This window comes from Elephas maximus, chromosome 19, assembly GCF_024166365.1.
Source record: "Elephas maximus indicus isolate mEleMax1 chromosome 19, mEleMax1 primary haplotype, whole genome shotgun sequence".
Taxonomy (NCBI): Eukaryota; Metazoa; Chordata; class Mammalia; order Proboscidea; family Elephantidae; genus Elephas; species Elephas maximus.
In genome coordinates, this window is record NC_064837.1 from 65,077,383 (window position 1) to 65,094,019 (window position 16,637).

The 16,637-nt window shown below is 44.3% G+C and overlaps 1 protein-coding gene across 1 annotated transcript in view; it reads left to right on the forward strand.

Annotated features, from left to right (window-relative positions):
• The first annotated feature begins 1,059 nt into the window (after positions 1 to 1,059).
• RAB37 (RAB37, member RAS oncogene family) overlaps positions 1,060 to 16,637 on the forward strand; it is a 69,941-nt gene continuing 54,363 nt past the window's right edge. The window contains exon 1 of the mRNA XM_049860288.1: positions 1,060 to 1,131. Coding sequence (XP_049716245.1) covers positions 1,060 to 1,131 — 72 coding nt within the window. The remainder of the gene's footprint in view (positions 1,132 to 16,637) is intronic.

Consider the following 16,637-nt stretch of genomic DNA (forward strand, 5'->3'; position numbering starts at 1 on the left):
GAATAATAGCTAGCATTTATTGAGTTCTTAATATATATCAGGCACCATTCTAAGCTCTTTCCATGAATTAAATCATTAAATCCTCACAACAATGCAGTGAGGTAGGAAGGCCTGTCGATCTACTTCTACCCTATGGAGTGCAGTTCTGCTCTGAAACACATAAGGTCACCTTGAGTCAGAATTAACTTGACAGCAAGTAGTTTGGTATTTTCAAGGGACATAGACATAAGAGGTTAAGTAACTTACCCAAGGTTACTCAACTAATCATTTTCAGAGCCAAGACTCTTAACCAAAACACCACTCTGCCCCCTTTGGGAGAGTTGTTCTTAACTTTGGGGAGTCATGTGCATCTTCGAAAGGGTAATTAGAGGTCCGGGCCCTTTCACTAGAAAACTGCAGTTAGTAGAAGTGTTGCCTAATGTTTCGGGGATTTCAGAGACCGCTAAGGGCGCTCATCCACCGACCTCAGCCTTAGAGACGCTATTATCTTAGACATACTAGAGGGAATTGTCCAGGTACTGCGGAAAAAAAAAAAACACAGCGCCAGCGCCGCAGGACTTCTCTGCACACAGCGGGTGAGAGCGGAGCTCCATGGTGTAACTGGCTGTCTAGTTCATGAAGGAGAAGCAGGATCGGGAGTTCCCGGGACTGCAAAGCCCCGAGAACCCAGCCGGGTCACTGAGCCTCCAGAGTCTGCCGGCTGAATAGGATGCGCACGGACCACGGGTTAGACTGAAATCTTGCGACTTCCCAGCATCCTAGAGTCACGAGACAAGGGATTCGAAGCGGACAGGATCTTAGAACCCGAGTCCCAGGCGCAAAGGGCGGTGCCGCTGTCCCTGGTGCTGAAACACGGGGAACGCGGAGGTGAGCCGCAGCCTGCTCTACGGGTACCGCGCCGAGGCCGCTGCGGGAGCTGTCCGGTGCTGAACCCGGATGCGGCACGGCCGGCGGAACCGTGACCACAGCCTGCCGGACTCAGCGGAGCCTGGACAGAGCTTCTGGGAGCGCTGACGCAGAGTGCTGAAAGAGTGGGAGGCAGCGTGCTCCAAGCCAGGAATGGATCTGCAGAGACCGGACTCCTACCAGGGAGGAGCTGGCCCTGACTTCAACGAGCACGTCCTGCATAAGGTAAGAATCTCCTCCGGCCCTCCATCCCGCATCCCACCAACACAGGAAGTTCCTAGGTACCCCTGGCTTTGCTTTGGGCCTTAAAGAGGAACTAACCTTTATCTGTTTCTGTTTGATCCTATTTGCTGCCCAAAACAGAGATCCGTGAACACTGGGGAGGGGGTTCTCTTTCAGTCTCCCCCCACTCCTTCCTTCCCCAGTTTTAGCTCCTATGTACTGCCAGCGACTTGTTCTTGTGGGAGTTCATGTTTGCCCTCTCACTCCCTCCCTCACAAGGCGCAGCCCTCTTATGACTGTGTAGCAGTGGTCACAGATTTGAATTTCTGGCCAACTTGACTGAAATAAGACATGGCAACGATCTGTAGCAAACATAAACTGTTGTTTGCAAACCAGACTCCCTCCTGGCTCCGTGCCTTGCTCAACAGCCCCCTGAAAATGTTTGCTTATTTCAAACCTCTAACAAAATCCATTTCTTCCTCACTCAATTTTCTTATCTTATGCAACTCGATTCTTAGCAACGTAGGTCTCCTTTTAAAGTGGTTGTTGGGAGAAAATATCAGCCCCCCTCTAGGTAGCCTGATTGTTTTTTTGAGTGAGCATGTTAGGTAATGTAATGTGAAGCACATAGTACAATCCCTGGCATATAAGAAGCATTCAGTGACTGGTGGTTGCTATTAAGCCTACTATATACCAATGTTAAAAATAATCCAAATACATTGATACCCTTCCCCTTTACAAAAATAAGGCACACTTCTTGGGCTCCTAAGCAACTTCAGTAGGTGTACATTCAGTCTCGCCTAAAATGATGAAGCAGCTTTGTGAGAAGGGCAGCAACCTCATACACAGAGACCCTCAGAAACACACACACACGTTTCACAGGCACAATCCCAGCAGAATAAGCTCACGTAACCCTCCCCCATGCAAAAATCATGACTTCTCGCAAACATCCTAGTCTTGATTTCCTAAGTTAAATATCTCCTATTTATGGGAGGTGAGGCAAGGAATTTGATAAAAACCTATCATCAAAATTTGCTTATATGCAAAAACATCTGCCAAATATCATCAGCCTTGGATGGCACTTGCACTTTACCTAGTCCAAGAGTTGGATGATGACCCAAATGAACCCGAGTGACTAAGAAGATTTCTGGAGTGTGGGCCAGAAGCTGGAAACTGCTTGGAAACATTGAATTCACCCATCACATGCTTGGAGTTTTTAAATAGAGCTACTGTTGTTCTCACAGATCTGAATATTTGATGCAACTAAGTAATTTAAAACATGTGAACAATCTTACTGCTCTATTCCTGGGAGAGCTCCTGGCCCTCTCTTGCTACTGGTACAGGCTTAATAGCCATCAAGAGCAGTGATACAAGCTCCTTAAATGATGCAAGAAGACCCCAAGAATTAAGTTCTTTCTGTGCCAGGGCTCTGAGAAAATGAGGCAGGGATGGGGCCAGCTTTTCTCCAGATGCTAATGAATCAAGACAAAAGTGCTTAGATCCTACTTCACCATCACCAGTGCTCTAATAGAGAGCTTCATCAGCATTCTCTCTTGTTCTAAGGGGGTGCACAATAGCTAAGCCAAAGTCCCCCTCTGTACCAGCCAGAGGGGTAGAAAGACATGGACTGTCTGTTCATACAGGGTTTGATCCATCTAAGATGAAATAAATTTTTTAGGGAGATAAGCACAGAACATCTCTGTTCTACAAGGTATTTCCATTCCCTCTACCCCAGCTTTCACGCCTCTTCTAGGTGAATGAGAGAAGCAAGCAGATAAGAGCCACTACTCTCCCTCCTCTCCTGCATTTGTCCTTTACTTTCATCTTCTACTGCTCATCTTGTGATTTCTACATCCCTAAGCCTCAGTATCCCCTATGCCTCATCCATCCATTCAGCCAGCATTTAGTAAGGCTCTCCAAAGTATAAGCAACTCTGGTGGGCATTTTTAGAGAACACCTCCGTGGGGACATCATTTATTCATCCAAAATAAGGGTCTGATACAGCAACATTTTTCTTCCCTGCCAGAAAACTTTACCTAGGAGGGAAAAATCAGCCATGATCATGACCTACTGCTCTGTGTCCTTCCACCATTCTTTATTCCTCGGGGGCATTTTTTCCCATTAAACAATGTTAATGGGACACAAATTCTTGGCCGAAAAATCCGATTCCATAGGAAAAGCCATGCCCAGTAGATAGAGAGATCTTTACTTTCAAAATGAGAGTGTTGGCTCTAAATTCTGCCAGATTTTCACCCTCAGCTCAGGAACAAGCAAGAAAAGTTCACTGCTCCCTGTATAATTTTTCCATGTGATTATTTTCCTCTCTGACTCACTCTGGAGAACTAAGGATAAATAAATTAAGTGTGTATTATATCACTGTCAATCTGTGATTGTCTGGGACTCTTTTGGCTAATTTGCTGGGTCTGCCCAGAGCTCCAGCAGGCAGCTGGCTTGGGGAGTGGTGTTGGCTGGTTGTCTTGAACCTTAGCAGGAAGTGATAATTCCAATGTCTCAAATTCACTTTTCATGTTCTGTAGGCTTTCCCACCCCTGAACATTCTCCCCTTCAATTTGGAGTCCCAAGGATGTTTGAAAGGAGCTCTGGTGGCACAGTAGTTAAGCATTTGGCTGCTCACCAAAATACAGCGGTTTGAACTCACCAGCCACTCCAAGGGAGAAAGATGTGGCATCTGCTTCTGTAAAGACCACAGCCTTGGAAATCCTATGGGGCAATTCTACGCTGTTCTACTACAGGGTCGCTATAAGTTGGAATCAACTCAGCTACTGGTTTTGTTTTTTGGTTTGGGAACTTTTGAGAGAAAATGTCTGAGACTCACTAATGTTGGTGCTCTCTGCACTAGTGTTTCCTCCTGGAAGCTCTTCTGGGCAGGGGGTTTGACTTCTTTTATTTTCAGGGCGGGAAACACAGCTTTGCTGGCAGTAAACAACCAGAGGTGAGCCCCAGACTGGGCAAGTGTTGAGCTGGGCATTTGAAGTGGCTCTAAACTTATCCCATCATGCTCCTCACTTTCTTCCTCCCCTTCTCAGCCAAAAGGAGTGGTCCCCAGAGACTGCAAGTGAAAATGGAGATCACATCTCCTTTATTAACTTGCTGAGAGCTCAGGAAATGCAGTTCCTCAGCTGGGAGCAGCTCTGGATCAACCAGGGAAGTCTTTCTGGACCCAACTGGGAAAGCTCCAAGCCAGCAGCCAACAACAGATCTGGAACTGTTAATGCCCAACTGATCCTACCAATCAGAGCCTCCCCAGACCTCACCCTGCTCTTGGAGGAAGCCAGATCCTAACCCTAACTGGTGCAATGAAAATAGCATAATTATTGAGAGGAGCAGGGCACAAGAATTTCCCCAGAAGTAGTTCATGTTTCCCTGCCCTCGATGCCAAAGTCTCTCTCCTTCCCTCCCTATTTCCAGAATGAGGGTGTTGTTTAATAACTTGGGCTTCTGCAAATGCTGCTGGTGTGCTTTTAGGTATCGTGAACTGAGTTGTGTTTATGTTTATATTTCCTCTTGCTTTCTAGTCTTCTGCCCCCGGACACACACGCACACACACACACACACACACACACTCATGCACATGCCTCTTCCCCCAAACTGTAGGAAGGGCCAGTAGTCATATGTTCTTGGGTCTCCTTAACTTTTGTTACGGACCTTCTAAAGGCAAAATAAACCTTTCTCGCCCCTCCTTTTCCTTCCTCCATTTGAATTTTACATCCACACCACTCCTTAGAAAACCTGCCTTTTAAACATCAGATCCACCATCTATCAGAGCAATTTCCCCAGGGAAAGGTCAGGAACTGACAACACCTCCTTCTTTCAGCCCCTCCCCAAACTCACACTGAGAACCATTTAATCTTTGGGAGGAAATAAAGCTGCTGGTTAAGATTCAGTCCAGAAGAACTTTCTCGAGAACCTCCTCCGGTCTGTGAGGGGCAGTTCCAAACCTTTTGTCTCTGGGTCCCCTTATCGGATTTTGTTAAGGCACGAACTGAGAAGCTCTGAAGTCATCTCTCCACTATAATTTAGAAGGATCCAGTGAGCCTAATAATTATTAATAATAAATAAACACAATCCGCAGCATTTTAGAGTTTACAAAAAACTTTAATATATTCAATGACACTTTATGGAAGCCCTGATGGCATAGTGGTTAAGAGCTCAGCTGCTAACCAAAAGGTCAGCAGTTCAAATCCACCAGCTGCTCCTTGGAAACCCTATGGGGGCAGTTCTACTCTGTCCTATAGGGTCACTATGAGTTGGAATCAACTCAATGGCAACGGGTTTGCTTTTATGACATTTTATACTTAAAAAAAAAAAACTTATAAAATACATGTTTTTTCCAGTAGATGTTATTACTCTTAATTCCGTGTTATAGATAAGAAAGTGTTCGAAGTGGTGCAAAAGATTAATGCACTCAGCTACTAACCAAAAGTTTGGAGGTTCAAATCTACCCGGAAGTGCCTTGAAAGAAAGTCCTGTCTATCTATTTCTGAAAAATCAGCCATTGAAAAGCCTATGGAGCACAGTTCTACTCTGACACACATGGGGCTGCCATGAGTTAGAGTTGACTCAGTGGCATCTGTTACTAGTATAGATAGAAAAACTGACCAGAAAAAAATTAACTTTCTTGCCCAGGGTCCTAGCTGATATATATTGTGGAAATTCAGATAATACGAGCAGTCACTTATATAGCATTTTTGTGCCAAGCACTGTTCTAAGAACTTTACATCTACTTGCTCATTTAATCCTACAACGACCCTATCATAACCCTATGTTAAAGTAAGTGAACTGAGGCACAAAGACATTAAGAAACTTGCTTAAGGTCATCCAGCTAATAAGTGGCAGAGACAGATTCAAACCCAAGCAAGCTGTTGATGCAGAGGAACAGAGCCAGGAGAGGGAAAGCAGTTCATGGATTGTCATTACACAGGGTACTGACCCCCCACGTGTCTGTCAGGCTGTCGTACTGTGGGGACTTGTGTGTTGCTGTGATGCTGGAAGCTATGCCACTGGTATTCAGATACCAGCAGGGTCACCCATGGAGGACAAGTTTCAGCTGAGCTTCCAGACTAAGATGGATTAGGAAGAAAGACCCAGCTGTCTACTTCTGAAAAGCATTAGCCAGTGAAAACCTTACGAATAGCAGTGGAACATTGTCTGATATAGTGCTGGAAGATAAGCCCCCCAGGTTGGAAGGCACTCAAAAGACAACTGAGAAAGAGCTGCCTGCTCAAAGTAGAGTCAACCTTAATGACATGGATGGAGTAAAGCTTTCAGGACCTTCATTTGCTGATGTGGCACAACTCGGAATGAAAAGAAACACCTGCAAACACCCATTAATAATCAGAACATGGAATATATGAATATGAATCTAGGAGAATTGGAAATCATCAAGAATGGAATGGTACGTGTAAAGATCGATATCCTGGGCATTAGTGAGCTGAAACAGACTGCTACTGGCCACTTTGAATTGGACAATCATATAGTGTACTATGCTGTGACAACTTGAAGAGGAATGGTGTTGCATTCATCATCACAAAGAATATTTCAAGCTCTGTCCTGAAGTACAATGCTGTCAGTGATAGGATAGTATCCATACACCTACAAGGAAGACCAGTTAATACAATTATTATTCAAATTTATGCACCAACCACTAAGGCCAAAGATGAAATAGAAGATTTTTATCAGCTGCTGCAGTCTGAAATTGATCGAACATGCAATCAGGATGCATTGATAATTACTAGTGGTTGGAATGAGAAAGGTGGAAACAAAGAAGAAGGATCAGTAGTTGGAAAATACGGCCTTGGTGATAGAAACAATGCCAGACATCGAATGACAGAATTTTGCAAGACCAATGATTTCTTCATTGCAAATACCTTCTTTCACCAAAATAAATGGCGACTATACACTTGGACTTTGCCAGATGGAACACACAGGAATCAAATTGACTACATCTGTGGAAAGAGGTGATGGAAAAGCTCAATGTCATCAGTCAGAACAAGGACAGGGGCCAACTGTGGAACAGACCATCAGTTGCTTAAATGCAAGTTCAAGCTGAAACTGAAGAAAATCAGATCAAGTCCACGAAAGCCAAAATACTACCTTGAGTATATCTCACCTGAATTTTGAGACCATTTCTAGAATAGATTTGACGCATTGAACACCAGTGACTGAAGACCAAACAAGTTGCGGAATGACATCAAGGACATCAAACATGAAGAAAGCAAAAGGTCATTGGAAAGACAGGAAAGAAAGAAAAGACCAATGTGGATGTCAGAGGAGACTCTAAAACTTGCTCACGAATGTTGAGCAGCTAAACCAAAAAGAAGAAATGATGAAGGAAAAGAACTGAACAGAAGATTTCAAACGGCACCTCAAGAAGACAAAGTAAAGTATTATAATGACATGTGCAAAGAGCTGGAGGTAGAAAACCAAAAGGAAAGAACATGCTCAGCTTTTCTCAAGCTGAAAGAACTGAGGAAAAAAATCAAGTCTCGAGTTGCAATAGTGAAAGATTCTATGGGAAAAATATTAAACGACGCAGGAAGCATCAAAAGAAGATGAAAAGAATATAGAGTCACTATACCAAAAAGAATTAGTCGATTTTCAACCATTTCAAGTGGTAGCATATGATCAGGAACCAATGGTACTGACGGAAGAAGTCCAAGCTGCTCTGAAGGTGTTGGCAAAAAACAAGGCACTAGGAACTGACGGAAAACAATTGAGACATTTCAACAAACAGATGCAGCTCTGGAGGTGCTCACTTGTCTACGCCAAGAAATATGGAAGACAGACAGCTTCCTGGCCAACTGACTGGAAGACATCCATATTTATGCCTATTCCCAAGAAAGGTGATCCAACCGAATGTAGAAATTATACAATATCATTAATATCACATGCAAGCAAAATTTTGCTGAAGATCATTCAAAAACAGCTGCAGCAGTACCTCGACAGGAAACTGCCAGAAATTCAGGCTGCTTTCAGGAGAGGACATGGAACCAGGGATATCATTGCTGATGTCAGATGGATCCTGGCTGAAAACAAAGAATACCAGAAGGATGCTGACCTGTATTTTATTTACTATGCAAAGGCATTCGACTGTGTGGATCATAACAAATTATGGATAACATTGTGAAGAATGGGAATTCCAGAACACTTAATTGTGCTCATGAGGAACCTTTACATAGATCGAGAGGCAGTTGTTAGGACAGAACAAAGGGATACTGATTGGTTTAAAGTCAGGAAAGGTGTGTGTCTGGGTTGTATTCTTTCACCATACCTATTCAATCTGTATGCTGAGCAAATAATCCGAGAAGCTGGACTATATGAAGAATGAGGCATCAGGATTGAAGGAAGACTCATCAACAACCTGTATTATGCAGATGATACAACCTTGCTTGCTGAAAGCAAAAAGGACTTGAAGCATTTACTAATGAAGATCAAAGACCACAGCCTTCAGTATGGATTGCACCTCAACACAAAGAAAACAAAAATCCGCACAACTGGACCAATGAGCAACATCATGATAAAGTGAGAAAAGATTAAAGTTGTCAAGGATTTCATTTTACTTGGATCCACAACCAACAGCCATGGAAGCAACAGTTATGAAATCAAAGACGCATTGCATTGGGTAAATCTGCTGCAAAGGGCCTCTTTAAAATGTTGGAAAGCAAAGATGTCACCTTGAAGACTAAGGTGCGCCTGACCCAAGCCATGGTATTTTCAATAGCATCATATGCATGTGAAGCCTTGACAATGAATAAGGAAGACTGAAGAAGAATTGACGCCTTTGAATTGTGGTATTGGCAAAGAATATTGAATATACCATGGACTGCCAAAAGAACAAACAAATCTGCCTTGGAAGAAGTACAACCAGAATGCTCCTTAGAAGCAAGGATGGCAAGACTGCATCTTACATACTTTGGATATGTTGTCAGGAGGGATCAGTCCTTGGAGAAGGACATCATGCTTGGCAAAGTACAGGGTCAGCGGAAAAGAGGAAGACCCTCAGTGAGGTGGATTGACATGGTAGCTTCAAAAATGAGCTCAAGCATTACGATTGTAAGGATGGCGCAGGACTGGGCAGTGTTTTGTTCAGTCTTGCGTAGGGTCGCTATGAGTTGGAACCAACTCTATGACACCTAACAACAACAGAGTATTGACAGCAGTCTAGTGTGTGCCCCAGCTCTGTGGGGTCAGCAAAAATGACCTGGATTTGCTCAAGTCCAAGAGTGGATCCATCTTTCCAGACAGGCTGATGGTAAGCAAGCTCACAAGACTGATGTATTGTCCTAGATGCCAAGCCACATTACAATCAGCGGATTGTTTGCTAAGCATGAAATCTAGAAAAAAGAGACCTGGAAGATTCAAAGGTTTAATGAGATCAGACTGACGTGGTTTGACAGCAGGCTACAACTCCTTCAGACCCTTCAGGCCCTGGATTCTCTCCACCCTGGTCTCAGCCTCTTCCAACTTGTTTAGCTATGGTCTCGATTGGGTAGGCATTCTTTCTCTCCAGGTCTCCAGTTTCCTCTGCACTTTGAGCAACCACTTGCCTTTGAGCTTGAGAATGTCCTGGCCTTGACCTAGTTATGAGGAAGGAAGGGGAGCCCCATCACTATACCCAGAGTTGTCATCTCACATTTCTATCTCCATCTCACTCAAGGCGTATGATGATCATGGGGGCCTTTGGGATTGAGATCCCATGGGAGGAAATCATGCAAAGAGAAGAAAGGTGACCGGGATCATTCCCTCACAGCCCACTAACACCCCCACCCCATATACCTCCTTGAAGTCTGACATTTCTGGCTGAGAATCCTAAGAGTTGTTACTGAGCATCATGTGCTAGATCCCAAGAACAAAACCCATTCCCCACCCCCATGAAGCTCAGCCTTGAAGGCTGGGTGGCATAGAGACAACTCATGCCACACTTGACTTCAGCTCAATGTGACACATGTGCCTCAGTGCCCATGGAGACTCCTTAAAGGTCAGGTGACTCTAGTTGCACATGGTGGGAAGGTGGCCCCTCAGGGATCAGGTAAAATGTTTGCAACTCTGCTTGTGGCCCTCTGAGGCTGCCAAGTTCCAAGTCCCAACTGAGTGACTCATCTGAAAGGCTGTGAAATCCACACATCCAGGAGGGGGCCCCACTTCTGAAGGTCAGAATGGCTGTGGACTCCCAAGGCAGGGATACCTTCAAGCCCAAGTCCAAAAACGGAAGAGATTCTGCAGTGCACCTCTGAAAAGAGCCCAGATCAAAGATCTGCCCCTGCTCCCAAATTTGGCAGAGTCAGACCCACGGAAGTGAAGCTGGAACCACCTCCGTGAACACTGCCAAAGATCTGAGCTGGAAAATTTCCAACCAAACTAAAACATACCAGGGCCCTGGTCCATTGTGAAGATGGGTTGGTACATGAAGAGAAGCTTAGGCAGATGAGGAGGAAGAGACATAGGTGAGAGGCCGGGTGGGTTCTGTATTTATGCCCTTCATGCCCTGAGAAGCCAGTCTACTCCAGATAACAAAATACAACACCACAAATAGAGAGAAGGCAACACATAGTACTGACCCCATCTGCCAACCTGACCTGCCCACTGATTTTCATGGGGCAGAACTCAGCCCATTAACAAAGGATGAGAACGGGGCTTGGGAAATAAAATAACTGGGCTTTTGTCCTGGCTCTAACATTAACCAACTGTATGTCCTTGGGCATCCCATTCAAATAGCCTTTCACAGTTTGCACACGAATTGTCTCTTTGATTTCCATGGCACTGAGTGTAAGCACAACAGGTATTATTATTATCCGTAAATGGGGCTCTTATAGTCAAACTCTTTCGATCACCAGTGTCAAAACCCAATTTAAATCACAATAAGTAATAGAGAATTGATTGGTTCATGTACCTAGGAAGCCCAGGGATGCTGATGACTTCTGGCTTAGTTGGATCCAGTGACTCAAACAGCGACATCAGTCTCACTCTCTCAGTCTCTCAACAATTCTTTCCTCTGGGTTGGCTTTATTCACAGGTAGGCTTTCTGCTAGGTCTAATGCTCATTGGACGGAATTGGGTCACATGACCATCCCTGTACCAATCACTGTGACCAGAGGGATGGAATAAGTTAAATGACTCAACCTTACGGACTGAGAATGGAGGAGGAGTGGTTTTCAAGGAAAATGGGGGTGATGGTAGCTGTTGGCTAGTCATGCAAAAACAACAGATGCCTCTTGGGTGAGGCTGGATCCCAAAATTATGAGAAGTGACTGAAAAAGACATGAACTGAATTTGTCACTGCCGCATTTGACTGAGCTATTTGTGTCCCACACATGGTGTTATTTCAGGCTGAATAACCAGACTTAGGGAATGAACTGATGTCACCTATAATTGACTGGCTGACTGGGGCCATGGCACCAGGCCAAAGCCTATGAGTGGAACTAGAATTTTCTCTGGAGGAAATAGATGATCCAACTTTCAGTCATCGAGGGAAGAGGTGACCTTGGGGGCAAGGGATGAGGACTCAGCTAGGCTGGGAGGAGGGAAAACTCCCCCTCCTCTCTTTAGGACCAGGCTATGGAGATTTTTCCAGTGGCGGGTAGGGTATGAGCAGCCCGTGGCCACATGAAGGCAGATGAGAAGTGAGCAGAAAGCCTGTCTTATGGGCATGCAACCTGGGCAGTTGCACAGGGCCCACACTTAGAAGCTCCATGCTTGGTGTAATGCTCTGCTGTCACCATCTTGAAATTATCATTTTTGTACAAGAGGCCCCACATTTTTATCTTACACTGGAGCTAGAAAATTATGTAAGCTGACTCCTAGCAGATAAGAAACCCTTGGGGTCTGGGCTTGGGTCTGTACAGTAGCTTTGAGATCTTCTCTGGGGTGTCTCTCTTTCTGTTGGCACCACGTCATACCTGGTTTCAGATGTGCTGTGAGTAACCAGGAAAGGGTTATCTTATGTCTTGGAGAGAATGGCAAGGTACAGAGTAGTTCTCCTCCCCCAAGGCCAGCACTATCTCCTCTGCTGTGCCCAGCAGAAAAGCAATCTGCAAGGCCACAAGCAATGGGCCGCAGGGTGTCAAAGGCAGAACAGAAAAGCCTGGAATGGGCAGGTGGGGCCCAAACTACTGACAGGTCCTGTGGGAAGAGAGCGGGGGAGTCAGTAGCAGCAACACAGGACTGGGCAAACAGTGAATGAGGCCTGTGTTTGTGATTTGAGCACTGTGCTGGACCAACAATAAGCTTGTACTGGTGGCTATTAGTTAACAATGGGGGCCATTGTTATTCATACATGCTTGATGTACAAAATTTGGAAAACGCAAAATGGAAAAAAAGGTCTTGTGATCCCACTACTTCAAAATGCATATGTTCAATAAAAATGGAATTGTACTCTAAAATATATGTATGTATAATATGTAAAATATGTGTATGTATAATACAGGGTAGACTATATGAATATATCTCAGGCATTTTATCATACCTATTTCACCTTCACTCTTCTTAATGACTGCATAATATTCTTTTGTATGAGTACCTTAGAATTCATTGTTTACTCTCAAATTTTGAAACTTAAAGAAAGGTACAGAGATTCAAATAACAAACAAGCACCCATGTACCCACCACCCATATTTAATAAATGTTAATATTTTACCTTGAAGGGAAAAAAAGTACCCAAAGAGCCTATCCTGGGCATTTGGCAGGTAGCTCCAGAAGGACCTCTCAGACACAGCTGGGATATACTTTGAGAGATAATGATGAAGACCTGAGCTTTTATAAATTGAGCACTAGAAATAAATACATTGTGTTGTTAGCTGCCATCATGTCAGCCCCTGACTCATGGTGACCCTACGCACGACAGAACAAAATGTTGCCTGGTCCTGCGCTGTTGTGATCCACAGGATTTTCACTGGCTATTTTTTAGTCTTCAGAGGTAGATCACCAGGCCTTTCTCTCTAGTCTGTCTTAGTCTGGAAGCTCCACTGAAACCTGCTCATCATCATGGCACCACACAAGACTCCACTGCCAGACACATGGCAGCTGCGCATGAGGTGCATTTGCTGGGAGCTCAGATCTTCCACATGGAAGGCGAGAACCCTTCCACTGAACCACCACTGCCCCCAGAAGGAAATATGCTTATTGTGAAATCACAGGCTGGCAAATCTGCAGTACTTTGGTCATGCCCCATTTTGCAGAGGAGCAAACTGACCCTGGGAGACAGTAAGTGATTGCCCAAGATCAGCCCTCCAGTAAGTAAAAGACCTAACCCCACCCAGGACTTCTACTCCAGACCCTAAATCCCTCCCCGCATCAGCCTGGCACTTCTCTCCGTGGACCCCAGGATCCTCAGGGACAGGGAAGTTTGGACTGAAAACTCCTGAGCCCCTCCCAGCACTAACCTCCCAAGATTCTGATGAGGCCCTGGCAACAGTCTCATCCTGGCCCTAGACAAACCCCAAAGCAAAGTAAATGCCAGTGGGAGAGAGGGGAGTTCATTCACAAAGCAGATTCAAGGCTATTTCAAGTTCTACCTCTGGAGCTGCTCTAATGCTGGCTGCAAGGCAGGCCCCAAATGCAATGAGTCAACCTTAATTGGGTCTCTGGAGCAGAGAGGAGCCGAGTAACATTATTACGTGGGGACTCATCTCCATCAAAGTCCAACTGCGGTATAAGAACCCAAGGGAAGCCAGCCAAGAGTTACTGACACTGAGACCGCATCTAGTGTAATCTCCCTCACTTAATCTCCATCTTCTCCCACCTCTGCTATCGTGTCTTGTTATATTTTAAGATAAAATAGTTTCTGGAGGACTTTATCTCTCTATTGGTTCTACTTTCATCACCCACACACCAGACAGCAGGGTGTTTCTAGGTGAGGAGCCCACAGTCTCTGGAGTCCAGTCCTTCTACTTTTGTGGTTTATTATGATTCTTGTGAAGGCTGGGGAAGTTTCGAAATGGGTACACTGTATAAGCTTTGCAATGCCTTCCAATGACCAGGTGACAGGCACTGGGCAGTGTAACCGAAACCGTGGGCTGCTGCCTATTGTTTCTTTGCCAGAGAATCTCTTATCATCTTTTTGTTGTTGTTGATATTGTTGAGAATATATACAGCAGAACACCCAGCAATTCAACAGTTTCTGTGTGCACAGTTCAGTGACACTGAATACATCCTTTGAGATGTGCAACCATTCTTATCCTCCTTTTCTGAGTTGTTGCTCCTTCATTAACATAAACTCGCTGCCCCATAAGGTTCCTATCTAATCTTTTGAGTTACTGTTGTCAATCTGATCCCATGTAGATAGATCTTAAAAGAGTATAATGCTCAAGGCATACATTTGCTACTCGCTAGGCTAAATTATTGTTTGCTTTTACAAAGACTTCAGGGATCATTTTTGGCTTAAGGTTTAAAGATTCTCTCAAGGTGATCACTTCAGGAGTTCATCCAGGCTCTATGGCTCCAGAAAGTCTGGATTCCATGAAACTCTCATCGTCTTTGATAGAGGATAACATTCTGCATGAGGGTGCCAGCCAAGAAACAAGATGTGGCTGCATTCTGAGGGATGAAAAACCAATCACCAGATCCTTGATAAAACAAAGGTGCAACTGGGCAGTGGCTCGTGGTTTTATGGAAGGAGACACATAATATTAAAATTGGAAGAGCTGCATAGATTTGTCAATTGAGTGCAGAGTGACAGATAATGCAGACCAGCTCATTTGATGACTTTGCTAATTAACAGGAAGGCAAGGGTCAGAGGCTGTAACGGACCCTGGAGGTAGCTTATGTAAGCATAGTCCTCCTTGAAAGGAAAGAAAATGGCAGATAATGAGCTCTGTAGCTTCAGTGGCACTGGTAATGTTTCTTCAGTGGGGTGGTAAGTTCTTGGGTGTTTGTTTTATTATTATCCTTTATAACCTATATGTACTCATGATATAAACATACAGCATTCATTAAGTATTTTATAATTTAAGATGAAAATAAAATTATTGAACTAGTAAATGATAACCAAAAAAAAAAAAACCCATTGCCATCAAGTCCATTTTGACTCACGGCCAACCCCATGAGAAGGATAGGACTGAAGACATCTGAGTTTGAGGCAAGAGGACAGGAGGATGATAGGGGAGAGATGAGGGAAGCCTCAGGAACACCTCAAGGCTGAATTTTCATTCTGGAATCTCTAGAACGCATAAGAGATGACTTCCCTCTGCTCTACTAAAGGTACACTTTCTACCACACAGTGTTCAGGGTGTCTCCTCTTTATTTCTGCCCTTTGGACACAGAATTTTTCCCCTCCCTTAATTCTAGACAACCTCTTAAAGGTTATCTTCAGCAAAACAAATGACTCAATCACCCATTTTTGGTGCAAGAAGGGGTGACTGAGTCACAGTGGACTGGTCGTGGTCACAGTGGTTTGAGAAAGGGACTTGTGCTGGCACAGGGGGATCTGAATGATTGAAGGGGCCCATTTTACAACCAGTGTAGGCCAGTGGGCCCTGATGAGTGGCAACCTTTAGTCAGTGCCCTGACAAATATTACCACTAGAGACCTTTAGGAGGAGGCTTGACCACACCAGCTGGGAAGAAGTAGAAAGGGTTCATGTCTGGAGAGTGGTTTGAACTAGATTAATGGCTGCCAATTCTCAGTCCTTACGCGTGAGTACGAGTCCTGACAAAATATTGGTCAGTTGGAAGGAAATGACAGACACAACATAAATTTATGTTGTCAAAAGTTACCAGCTGTCCTTTTTTTGGAAACACTTTCTCTTTTCCTGGGATTGGGGGGGCTCGATGTTCTTTCTTTTACGAAATTATGGTGATAACAGATGGTCTGGTAGAAAACTTTTTAACCAATCCTTCACTTAAACAACTTACTAGATCAACCAACACACTTCAAACCTTTGGTAAAACCTACTGGCTTTATATCCATGGCACGCTGAACACTTACAACTGATCAGTTCTTCCCTAGAGGGCCACTCACTTCACACATCTCACCGGTTGAGATGCGTAGTTACCACGAGTCAGCCGTGTCTGCGCCCAAACTTGTTTTTGCCAGTCGTACATGTTAATTAAAATTAGGTAAGCAAGTTAATGCATCCATAAACTAATAAACAGTGTAAACAGGAAGAATATTGACCAATGAAATCAGAGGGTAAGCAGAAATAGAACTGTTACGTCTACAAAAACAAGATTGAATGCTTTGAAAAGACTCAGTGTAAGCACGTCATTTTTTTCTTAATTGCTGTCAAATAAAGAGTGGGCGAGGCAACTGTAAAAGACTGGGAGGAAGATCATAAACATCAAGAAGGATTTTGCATTCAGATCGCTTCACAAACATCTAGAACTTCTCGCTCCATAAAAAAAAAAAAAACTGGAACTAATTCTAAGACATTTGTAGAATAGACAGTGTGTGCAGTTTGCGTAGGAAAGGCAATGATCCCCTCTTTCAGCAGACCCACGAACAAAGAAGGGCCTTAGGTCTACCTGGAAATATTAGCAAACTACTATACTGTTAGA